At 41.1% G+C, this 13055-nt stretch overlaps 1 protein-coding gene across 1 annotated transcript in view; it reads right to left on the bottom strand.

Moving 5' to 3' along the window:
* KIF26A (kinesin family member 26A) overlaps window positions 1-13055 on the bottom strand; it is a 102166-nt gene that overhangs the window by 66517 nt on the left and 22594 nt on the right. The window contains exon 2 of the mRNA XM_037395515.1: window positions 2391-2891. Coding sequence (XP_037251412.1) covers window positions 2391-2756 — 366 coding nt within the window. The 5' untranslated portion in view covers window positions 2757-2891. The remainder of the gene's footprint in view (window positions 1-2390; window positions 2892-13055) is intronic.

Genomic DNA, 13055 nt, shown 5'->3' with positions numbered 1-13055 from the left:
TTTCTGTGGCAGTTCTTGCTCCAGAATTCCTCTAGCCAGACCAGCTTTGCCCCACAAGAAGACGGGAAAGGTTACTAAAGACAGACGTCTCTAAAAGTATGTATATCCCCAGCTCTCTCCTGGCTTAACCTTAAACCTAAACCCTGCCTCCAACTTCAGGAAAGAATAGCCAAAATCATCTCTCTAACAGGGTTTTAAAATAAATAAAGTAAGCAAGCTTTTCTAATAGGAAAGGAAATTCACACTCGACAATCAATAGTAGTCAGGGAATCCCAGCCTTTTCAAAATTGAAAGATGAGGTGAGATGAGTATTGGACAAGAATGTCCTGCAGTGGATGCTATCCTAGGCAAGGGCTATACTAGTTGATTCCTGAAATCCCGGCAATCCTATTTCCTTCGACACCTGTGGTTCCTTGGGGGGAAACGTGTAGGGGAAGCATTTCTGCCTCACCCACCCAAACAGCTTCATCAGACATAAAGCTCTTAATGATACAGAAGGCAGTAGGAGGACTCAGACAGACACAGAAAGCACAATTTAGGAAGAGATGCACAACAGTCTTCAGTAACTACATTTGGGCTTAAATGAATTAAAAGAAAAAGAAGAAAAAAAAAACAAAACACCACACCACAAACCAAAAAAACAAACCCACAACTGAAGCCTAGCTTCTCTCCCAGAACTGCTTTTAAATCTAAACGGTCCTTGCAAATGACTGCATCACATCCCAGCAGCCCCCAACACTCACAGTCTAACACTGTTTGTCCTTTCATTAAAGGTCACTGTTTTCCAGGCTACTGATTTTCTTTGCACATTTCTAGATCACACTTAAACTCTGTTGCATTATACACATTTTTCCTTCACAGGGGTTAAATGAGGCAACTCAGTTTTATCTTAGAATAATGCAGTGGTTAGGGAAAACCGCATCTATCAGTCAGCACGGTTAAGCAGGAAGAAATCTGGAGCTGCCTGTTAGTGAATTATTTAGGACAAGAATAAAGGTAGGCAAGGAATGAACAGAGAAATGGAAATATTTTTGCTTTCAGAGAGTGAAGGCTTCTTAACCCAATAGCTTTCCCATTTTTTTTCTACATTTCTGTAGAGTATGCAGAGTTTAAAAGATAATTAAAAGGTACATTGGCCAAATTGATCCCTAACGCAACGGAGCTGCATTTCAGAGGAAAGAACTTATAGCAGTAGTTCCTCATAAACCACAAAGAGCTGAAATGGAACAGGTTTTTTCCTCTTTTCTCAATGTAAAATCATCAGTGGAGTTTCACTGGATTTAAATGGGGCCCCCTCAAAGGTGAGATGTATGGGCCTTCACAAATTTCTGTATGGGAGGGAGGAATCAAGTGTCCAAGCCTTTTCTGGAAGGAAACACAACAGCCACCCTGTAAAAGTAACGTTACACAGCAGCACTCTTAAATTATTTCTGATGATCTTGGCGCTGAACCAGCTGATGCTACCAAGCAGTATTAGGTAGTGTTTACATACAACAGCACATAAGGCATAATGTTAAATTTAAACCCATCTAGCACCAATATACCAGATGCAAGATCTGCTACAGTGTCTTTAAGTGAAAACCATGACTTCTATCTGTACAGATTTCATCATCACTTACACTTCCCTGCTCACTACCATGTGAAAACAGCTTAGGAATAAATCTTAGTCAAAACCAGTCACTATATCCTTCTTAGCAGAGTTCCACAGATAGCCACAAATCTGTAATGAACTTGCTTTTAAAGGTAGTGTGCACCTCTATAAAGCTTTTTCATTTCCCACAAGAGTTCTTCAAGTACACACAGAATACAGGAAATCAACATCAATGCTAAAACTCCAAGTGCAATGACATTTACAGGCATGTGGCTCTGAAGCAACCTTTTGAACACCCTCCTTCTCAGCAAACTGTTTTGCAGCACATCTAACCTGCAGATTAATGCTCGCCATCACAGTCTATCCACTGCATCTGCTCAACTGAACACAGCCTTAGAAGTTCAGCGCTAGACTTAAGGGTCAAGTTCATCTTTGATATAATCCCATGAAGCTCCCAGAGTTTCACATGTGACAAACTTGGCCTTTTATGTTTTTCTAAAGGGGTCACCAGGTATGTGACAGCCAAATAACATCACCTGAATACACAAAGCTAAAATAAGTGTGGAAACATCTGAGGAAAGGCTCTCACCATCTGAGAAAAAGCAAATTCCTTGTGATACCTGACAGAACATCGTTCAAAGCTCTTCTTCAGCTCTTCAGGTCTTGAAACATGGTTCAGAATACCATTAGCTGATCCCCTCTGAGATAGATATGTATACATCTCAAATTTTATCTTTATCTGTCTGTATATCCACACACATGTAAACAAAACTCAAGCGTATGAATTATCGCTACTTACTAGACAAGCCTGAGGCAGGAAGCTGTTCACCCTGGAGATACTCCACATGCCCTCGAGGTACTGCTGAGCTTGGATGGTGACCGAGCTCAGGGCACCGCTGAGACCGCTGGGGGCCACCGTAACTTGAACGCTGGAGTTCGGAAAGCTGCCCGTGCCTTGGGACCATCCAAGTCCCTTCTTTCTCTCTGCCCCAGAAAAGAGACTCGGTGACTTTCCAGGCTGCCTGGCCACCTGCCCAGCAATGAGTGGCAGGTCTCTCTGGGAAGAGACGGTGACCATCCTGGGTACCACGCTGGTCACTGCCCCGGCACCAGGTGGGAGGTCAGGCGTTTCTGGGTAGCTGGTTTGATTGAGGGTGTGCATCATCTGAATGGCTTCCTGCTTCAGCTGATTCAAGTGAGTGGCACAAGTTTCGCATCTGCTCTCTCCTTCATTCCTGTTTTTCTGTAAATAGTCAGGCACTTGAAGCTTGTCAAAAATTAAAGCTGATAATCGTGGGTCCTAAAGAAGTGGAGAAAGGCAGAAAAACCATAGAGTTAAAAAAATGCAAAAAAAAAAAAAAACCCACCAAGAAAGGAAAAGACAGAAGTTCTTTGTGATTTGCTCTCTACTCATGGAAATACTTTAAATCTATTCTGCTAACTCTCCTCAGCCTTTTTTTCCCTTCAAATAAATACCCTGAGACTCGCAGGTCACAGCAGACTAAGAAACCATAAGTGAATTCATTTGTACTAGACCCAGCATGAAAATTATCATCAGAATTAAACAGTGGAGCTGTGGTGTACTTGATAACTATTCATTCTAATTAACTCTCCTTTGGAGACATCTAACATGCCTGTGTTTCCCATGCTCGGAAACAATGTTAGTTGAGATGCTGAACCTGCAAATACCATAACGTGTTTCAAAGGCATACCACCACCTTAAACCCAGAAAAATTAGTGCGTGACCTGGTAAACATTTTGTTGTCGTCACCCCCAGAAATGATTAATCAAGTGGCATAAAAACCAGTTTACATGGTGCTGCCCACAGCTGGCTCCTCTGCTAGCAGGGACCGTTACTTCTGATCTTTGCAACCCAGATGGTCACAGTATTCCCTTACGCTACAGTTGCTTTGATGAGAAATAGATTTGAGCCTACAGGCATGTGCGAAGGTGTGACAATGTGCAGGCTAAGAAGCCGATTTAAAAGCAACGCCTATATTGTTTCCACAAGGTAATTTCCCTGCCCCTCCCCCGCCCCCCCTGCTAGTTCATTTTAAGGCTGCTCAGACGTTTTAAAACCCAGCTACGTGTTTCCAGGTCAGAGATAGAGTTACCTATCTCCTGAAACACTCAAACGCCCTCCCATCCCAAACCTGCTACTGTAAAGATTAGTCAAGAGATTAAATCCAGCCCTGTTGTAAATCTGCTATCAAGACTAATGTCGTGCAGTAAAACTGACCCAACTTCACACGCTCTCACTGAGCTCTCTATAAACAATTAAGGTTTTAATGAAATCACACTGCAGCCAAAGGTTTATTTGTATAATTATTTTAAGTGAAAATATTTAATTTGCTTGTTAATAATGAGGGCACACAAAGCCAGTAAGTCAGCCATCCAGCATATGCCGGGGGTATCCCAAGATCAGTACTCATTTTTAAAAATGTATTACTTCATGCCAAGATGCAATTGCTCTCTCAGAGATGAATGTCCTATTAGAAAACTAACTAATTCTGGTTTTAATTACCACACACATCAATAAAACTCTTTTAAGAAGTCTTGGCACTGGTACTTGGCTTTGCTCATTCTCTTTCAATGCTGCTATTTCCCTTTGCTCTGAATTCAGAAAGTCCTAACGCGCTGCCTAACTTCTGCAGCATGCAGCACAGAATTTATCTCGTTTCCAGCTGCTGGACTATTGCAACAGTCTTTAATCTATCTCACAAGACACAGGACAGTGTTGACAGAAACCACTGTGAGTATATCTAGCATCACGTCATTCTGCAGCCAAAGGCCATTAACAAAAGTTGCTCTTTCCACAATAATCTAAATTATTGTTTACTGACTTAAAAAAAAAAGGCAACACAACTTCTCATGCTAAGCTACCCCTGCTGCTGACTAAACAATAAATGGCATTCACATAAGTGAACCCGTTTACAAAATCAAGTGAAAGACACCGTTCCATTTTTGTTTCTTCTCTTTATTGAGGTTTAGAATCCGGTAAAAACACCTTTGAAGTTGCACCATTTGCTTACCCTTACAGGCAAGAAAATTCCTTCCCTCCAAACCCCCCAGAAGACGATAACACTAAATTAACAGATATTAGTCGGGGAAGGGGGGGGGGGGGGGTAGTAATTAATATTTTAGAAACTTTTTTCTAACCCTTCAGCAGAAAATACTATTGGTTAGACTTAAACATAAACCCTGAGCGCTGCAAGCACTGTTAAGCTTGAGGCAAAACAAAGGTCACGCAGGCTGCCTCCCAAGAAAAACAAACAGCACCAGCTCTGCAGAAACTTTTCCAAGGGAGAGAGCCCTCTGAGTGAGTTCTTGCCCAGGCTGACACACAGCATCGATTCAAACAGCCCCAAAAACCAGCACCTTCCAGCTCCGGGTGCCCCGTCTGCGGCCAGGCACATCACTGGGTTCATTCCTTTGATCCAAGTTGGGCACACAAGGAAGCACCTGCAGGTCCCAACTGCATGAGCCTCATCTGGCAGCGTTTAAATTGCTATCAAATGTCAAAAGTTTCAAATAAGCAATTAAAGTGAATTACTAGGTGAAACAGGCTTCTCATTTAAGAGAGATGACTTCTTTTGATGTGAAGAAAATTAATGACCCCAATTCTAGCTCCATAAACACAGTTTACAGTGTAAGGCAGATCAGAGTCAGGCCCTTCTTGCAGTTACAAGGAAATCAAGTGGATACCATATTAAAGGAGTGGGGGAAAAAAAAGTAATTTTTTATTTATTTAGAAAATTACAGAGAGCAAACCATATAAGCAGATGGTATGCCAAATTTAAACCTTTTCAAATATTTGGGGGGGGGGAAGCCATCTCATTTCCAGTGCTTGTATTTTGCCAGGCACTTACAAGGAGCATTTTAACCTACTCATCCAGCCTCTGCAATCCCCAGTTTGCATCTGTGGCCACCCTCCTCCAGCACCTCACTGAGGGCCCAGCTGTACAGTTAGATTCCTTTTATTTTTCCACTCTGTGCAACCAAAACACCTGGCTAATGGTTGGGCGTGAAGGGCAGAGGAAACAAGTCACCGTTAAAAATGTTAACCGTAACTTACAAGTTAAGCCAGCCCCATTAAAGAGGTTTTACTACCCAGTGACAATGCCCGGTCCCAGGGAGCCCCCGCTTCAGCAGCTCGCACCCTAACAAGGCTGGGGTGGAAGTTACACTCTCGTGTTTTACAGAGGGAAGAAATAAAACTTCAGTGACCAAATGTGTTAGGCACACACACAGCAGTGGGGGAAGCAGTTAAAGCCATCCTTGTTACAGCTCCACTGGCACGCAAGCCAGATGAAGGGGGTGTGCAAGTCGCCAGGGGGACTGGCACAAAAATTAAACATACAACATACAAGCCTCTATTCCAAACAATGCTCCAAAACCACTTTAGTCTGCTGTGCTACAAAGATGACTCCTTTAGTCCCCCACAGCATAAACAAACCATGCTGTCTTTGTCACACTTACTTTCCAAATGCTGTTCTTACCTTCTGAGCAAGCAGGATAAACAAAATACTGTGATGCTGTAACAGTCACAGCTTCCCCTCTCACTACAGAAACCAAAACCCTAATTTCAGTCTCAGCTTATTTTCTTTTGCATACAGATTTTAAGTATTCAAACATCACAGACTGTTAGAAAGGTAAAATAAATGGTCCCACTAGGGACAACTGCACCAGAGAGCTCAGCCTTCCCCAGCGAGGTCAAGGCACTGGATAATTATTTGTACTTATATGAGGAAGAATTTTTTGAAACGCCTGAATTTACCACTGTTTTTCAGCAAGCGGTTCTTACAGAAGCAAGCTTGCCAAGTGCTGCTGCGAGGTGAAACACACGCGTGCAAACTGCTCACAGACAGAAGAGCACACGGACATGGCGTGCAAGTCCTCCTGAGCCAAACCGAGCAGGACGGCAAAGTTGGAAAGCCAGGATTTTGTGCTCCCACTAGAACACACAGCAAAAGACCCATTAAGTTCAACACCAGCTGCATTTAGCCTGGAGTTTGCCTTCAGGCTTTATCTCTAAAACCAGGAGTAGGGAGAAGCAGCTCAGATTTGAAAACATCCAACAATATATTACAGAATGAAAGAGAGAGTCATGAATTCCTGCTTCCCCCTCTGATGTAAACCTCAGCTGCTGCTGCCTCCCCATGAAATCAAGCGAGGACCAAGCCAAGTATCAGCTATTTGGGTAACACCAATGTACTGCGTGTGGGGCACACAAACAAAACCCACATCTCACAACTGTAAAATACTACGGCCTGAGACCGTTGCCCCTGAAACTACAGACACACTCAAAGCAACTGGGATGTGGCCAAAGGCAAACATCTCTGAAAAGCCTTGCTACAGCTTACGCACCAAAACCATAGCCAGGTTTTCAAAGCATACAACACCAGATTGTCTTGCTGGAGCTGAACTCCTTTGAAAACCTAAAGCAGATTCTCAGCAATATTGCACTTAAAAAATCAGATTCATTTGAAATTTTAGCTCAGTCTGTGATTTCCCAAGTATTTCAAGCTTGCAGTTAGAGCTTTTGTTTAACAGGGAGTCATAAGAGAGTTTTTCCATTGCAAAAGAGAAACAAAGATAGAAGCATTAAATCTTACCTGCAGCTACTGACTTCCAAGTCCCAAACTAAGCAAGAGGAGAGGATGAAGAAAAGCATCTGGATTCCCACTTAAGTCCCCAAAGTAATACCCACCCATCTGTAACCTAATCCTTTCAGCAAGGAACTATCCACAGTGTGCGAACAAACGATGACGAACAAATGATGAAAAGTCAAATTGCCAACAAGCATCCTCAGTAATTACCTGCAGTTCTGCCTGGCACTAGTTTCTGAAACGTGAGTGTATCTGGAGCAGTATTCTGAATTCAATTAAATTCCTGATACAAAGATAATTAAAAAGAAAGAAGAATCATCCCTGAATGTCACACCGAAATATATACTTGAATATAGACCTAGGTAAACAACATTTTTAAAGGATGCTTTGGGAGAAAGGAATGTACTTTCCCAGTGCAAAAGAATCAATGCTAATGATTTTTTGTCTTAATTGTCTTTCCAGATTTCTGCCGTGATGCTTACAAATGAGTTTTTATCTTACATGACATTGTGAAATACCCACTAATATCTTCTATATTGGCAAATACTTTGAAGGCTGATGCTTGCTTTCAACTACATAGAAGTCATTGTCAGAAAAAGAGAAGAAAAAGAACACACTATACTCAGCCACACCAGAGACTGCTCAAAGTAATGAGGGAAAAAACAGTGCTAATGGTTAACTATTCTTTTTTTTTTTTTTTTTTTTAAAGAGAGAAGTTTCCGAGTAGCTGACTATCTCAAGGGAGTGAAAATCTGAACTGTAAGTCTTCAAGTAACCCATGTTGTGAATTCATTCAGTTACCGACCTAATCTTATCAGAATATAAACAATCAAGAAAAAACAAACACACAAAGCTTTCCCAAAGAGAGAATTCATCAGAAGTCCCATCTCCTCAGGGTTAAGGGTATCTGGAACTCGCAGTGTAACTTTGCTGTCCTTGAAAACAGCCCTCTGAATAAGCAGGACAGCAATCCACATTTCCAAAGTGAGCAAAATGTGCATGCATTAGAAAACAAACAGATACATTTTTAAGGCTAAACCCCACCCAGCCTCTCTATGTGAATGTCTCAGTAGCTTTAGGCAGAAGGTTAATCTAAGACAAGGGACCATGGTCCTCCTCCCATGCTGTCCCCTAGCTGGGTTTCTTCAAATCTTCAATCCCATTATTCTCTTTCTAACCACAACCTGAGGTAGTGCACACAGCCATATCCCACTGACTACCCAGCTGACACTCAACCCGATTTCTTTTCATCTTTGGCATCCCAAAGAGTTTGAGAAAAAAAAATATCAGAACACTTTTTCTTACTTATTTTATAAGTATACCCCATCTCTTTTAAACAGTGCCCATCCTTCTAACAAAAGTCAAGCGCTACAATAAATCTGCTAAAAAACGCACGACCCCAGACTATAAATGACAGCAGCATGTTTAGTTATTCTGCAGCCTCCACCGAACTCTATTTATTTCCATTTCCTGCCCACTTTAATGTACTTCAGTGGCCCGCAGTAAAGTTAAAGCAATAGGTGTCTGTCATAAAGATGAATAGTGCTATTGGAATGCATAATACAGTGGAAAGAGGAAATGAGAGCAATCTGGTTTATTTACATCTCGGGCTCCCATCAGCACCTCAGCCCACCTCCCAGTGGTTTCAGCCGCCTTTCCTGTTATCTTGCTGTATATCCCCTGCAACGACTTGGCTTTTAACCTCGCAGAACCAGAGGGTACAGGCTGATCTCCCAGATTGGTGTTCATGAGCTGGCAGGGTATCGGCGCAAACAGCCGTGCAGCACGTTCAGTGCAAAGAAAACAAAACAAAGGTAGTGGCTGCAATTTAATATAATTAAAGACACAAACAAAACAAAAGACCCCAAAGAGATCTGCTATCACAGTTATATTTAGATCAACACACAGGAACCTGACTACTTCTGAAAAACAGTAATTACTGTATGGCAAAATATTACTTTTAATCTCCCTTCTTTACGACCTAATTAAACAGATATTTTACTTGCATTTGGAAAATGTTTTTCTTAATTTCATTCAATTTTAACATTTGGTGTATTCTATAAACTACACATCCAAACTAGTATGTAATTTTGTGCTTATTTTTAATAGTGTATGACTTCATTTAAAAATTATGACTTTTAATTTGCATGTTTATTGTTGGTTTTAAGTAATCCTTTAATTTTGCCTCTTGGGTCTGTGGCTTACTGTAACTTCACAATGCAAATTCAGTACTGATTTTATTCATATGAAAGCACCGTCCTCCAACACCCATTGTGCCTTTTTTTTCTTTTTTTTTTTTTTAAACCTTCATCAAAGTATCATCATTTTGAACAGCAGCAAGTGTTTGGGGAAATAGCTGCATACACATCATCACACAATAATTTAATGTCTGAGAAGCCTTTCTTTGACTATTACTTTCAGAAACAGCCACTTAGACAAAGTTGTCTTTTAGAAGTTCAGACAAAAACTTTTGATAGAAATTAGACACTTTTATTTAAAAGATAAATAGCTTTCCATCTGTAATTACTTCTTCCTTGAAACCAGAGAGTAAATTTTGGTTAGCCTATGAGCATGGGAAATCAGACTATAGAAACTCCACCTATTAGGCTGCATAAAAAGTCACAACTCTTTCCTCTTAAAAGCTTATGAGTGCTTATGAAAAGTGTCAGAACAACTACTCAGGAGACCAGTGCTCTCCAATACCCTCATCACACTGAATGCTACCTACTCCACATACAACATGAGTTCAATCAGGCTGCTCAGATAATAAGGTAGCTCTGCATTTCATCACAGGGACAAAAAATCAGAGCACAGCATCACTACACAGAAAACACGCTGCCTTGTCAAAACGCCTCAGAAACATCAAATGTTCATACCATTTTAGGGGAAACAAAAGGCTGTTTCCACTACTACAATTATTTAGGCAGCAGCCCATGTTTTCAGAATGACAAATTGCAATGGTAGCCTTGTGAGATGGACTCCTTCACAGACAAACTCTGGCAGGAGCCCAGCAACCCAGCCCAGGCAGCCCGATGGACTAGGAGTCATGCCCAGCATGAGACCTTCAGCATGTTGAAGTGATCATAACTGTGTATGTCCCAGTAGAACTGTGCCCATTTGTATCAGACAGACCTTTAATGAGAGAGTTCAAGAACGTCTGGACACCAGCCGCAGCAAAAGTGACTCTGGCTTTGAAAAACTGGATAGGAAATAAAGTGCTTGGCGTGCTCAGGACATCTGTATACAAACCCTACAACTGTTTCAGTCCAACCATCTGAAGCCAATTAAAAGAACACTCAGCAGCAGAAGTTAGGGAGTGGACACATTTTCCAAATGAACATCATTAGCATAATGTAGATTTAAAATCAACTGTGAAAACCAGTGCTTGGCATTGGATCACACCCTCTTAGTGTCTCTTTCACTTGCTCATTTTATCAATTATTTGTTTGCTAAATGAATACTTGAGGAGGTACAGAAACGATTTAGCTTTCACAACTGAAGGGCTGCCCGTTGTGCACTCCTCTTGCAAGCTGCAAATTGCTGCATACAGTGCACAGTTAGCGCACCAGGCAGCTTGTCTCCAGAAACAAAGTGGATTACCCTTATTCCTCATCTTAATAATGCCTCAGTTTAACTGCTTCACCAAAAACCAGCTTGGCTGAAAAATTTTGGGTTTACATCTGAGTTCAAATGGTACTACAGAGGGTTAGAGTTTCTTCTTTTTCTCCTTGCTTGGACTTAATCAAGAAAATAAAAAAAAATAGGAAGGAAAAAAATCCCCTCTAAGCAGGGGTGAATAGAAAAGGCATGATGAAGCGTATTTCTAACTCCTCAACCACAACCAGGCCACACACTGCCTACAAACTCTGCTGTAGTTCCTTTGCTTACTAGGTGGCACACGTGTGATGCTACCTCCCTCTCCAATCTGTTCATCCCATAGCAGCCCTTTAAAACAGATTATTGGGTGGCTTTTTTGAATACCACTTTTCAGCAGATGAACTTCAGCAAGTATATTCACAAATTTTCTGTCAGCTACCCGTTGGAAAGTGGGGTCCTGGTGCTTCCAGTATCTCTGGGCTTGGATGGAAGTAAGGTCTGTGGCTGTCTCTTGGATTCAGTTAAGATGCTGGAGCACAGAAGTAATTCACCTCATTGTGCTGGCCTCATCTTGCATTAGAAAGAAAAGATAAATACACAGGTCGTAAGGGACGTCTGCAGGTGGGGGACACTGCCCAAAGAATCAAATGATCCTCCTATGGAACCTCTTTAGAGTGAAGTATGATCTCAGCCATATAAACAGCAGATGGAGACAGACCATTTGAGGAGCGTCTATAGAACAAAAAGCAGATTACAAAACAAGAATGTTGTAGGAATTTCAACAGTGTGGTTTATTTAGTTTACAGAAAGAAAACTGAACAAAGTCCTCCAGTATACAAAAAGTAATTACAAAGAGACTGGTGACCAATTACTTTCCATATCCACCTGGGAAAGGAAAGCAAATTATGCTACTTCTCAGCAAAGACACCTTAAGAAAAATTGTCAAAGCTGAATGAATACTGGAAAATGCTACAGAATGATGTTGAGAAAACTCATTCCTTCATGACAGGTTCTGAAGAGCAAGTAAGAAACATCCATGGGAGCTTGTCCAGAGATAGGCGATGCCATTTCAGTGGAGGAAGCTTACTACTTTTTAAAGATCTGAAGATACTTTTCCAGCCCTATGTTCTTATGATCCTAGTTTTGGAAAGATGAGTAGCGCATATGTAGACAGACTTTGTGTTTGGGTTCAAGTGCCACACACAATGAACGTAGACTTCACAATATTATTCTCCTTAGATGACTATTCAGTAACCTACACTATCTTGCTCACAGCAAGTTTTCCAACTTGCATCATTCTATTAATTCCAGGACTCTTGTACTAGTTGTGACCCTCTGTATCACCTTGAATAATTCTTCTTTTGCCAGTTAGTCACAGCCCATCACCACGATACCCAGAACATTCTTTATCATTAACTTCTCTCTCTCTCTCTCCCACTTTCAATCTACCCTTACACATAAAAAGTACAGAATTGTTACATTTCATTTCTTATGGGTTCAGGGGATAATTTTAGAAATCCAAATGAGATGCCCAAATTAGATGGTGGAAGTCCAACCACTCCTACCTGTACACAGCATTCTGGAAATAAACATAATAATCAAGATTAATTAAGCCCTCAAACAAGAATTGAAAAAAGCAGCACACACACCCTCCAAAAAACACCACCAGAGAGTACTAGCTGCATTACAGTAACTAGCTCCTTGCAAAGGTTCAAAAAACCTCATTGCAAAGCCCATTAAGAAGAGCTGTGAAGGAATGCAAACTAGCCACTCCAGATTACAAATGGAAGACATCTCAGGGCTGCTGATGGTACATTGGAAATATCTGTAACAGAATGGCATGAGAAAGCTTAATCCATAGCCATCGGCAGGCTTATCTGTCCAGATACTTCTAGAGACTCTGCCCTCAACATATTTCACAGCATATACAAGAAAATTTTCTCAGTAAACCTGTTGCTCTTCTGACCCTGAGACATTTCTATCAAGGTCTTCAGATCTATCAGGGTTTTCAGGAGTAAAAAATAATCACAAAAAAAAGGTAAGGTTTCCCCCAGATAGCCACACAAATTACAGATGGACAAAGATATCAAAACCTAAATATACACACTGAAGAGAGAACAATAAAGACTATTTAATTAAAGAGCTCCTGAAAACTTGAAATCATAGAATCATTTAGGTTGGAAAAAATCTTAGGATCATTGAGTCCAACCGTTAACCTAGAACTGCCAAGTCCACCACTAAACTATGTCCCTAAGTGC

This window comes from Falco rusticolus, chromosome 7, assembly GCF_015220075.1.
Source record: "Falco rusticolus isolate bFalRus1 chromosome 7, bFalRus1.pri, whole genome shotgun sequence".
Taxonomy (NCBI): Eukaryota; Metazoa; Chordata; class Aves; order Falconiformes; family Falconidae; genus Falco; species Falco rusticolus.
This window is presented reverse-complemented; position numbering and strand designations above follow the sequence as displayed.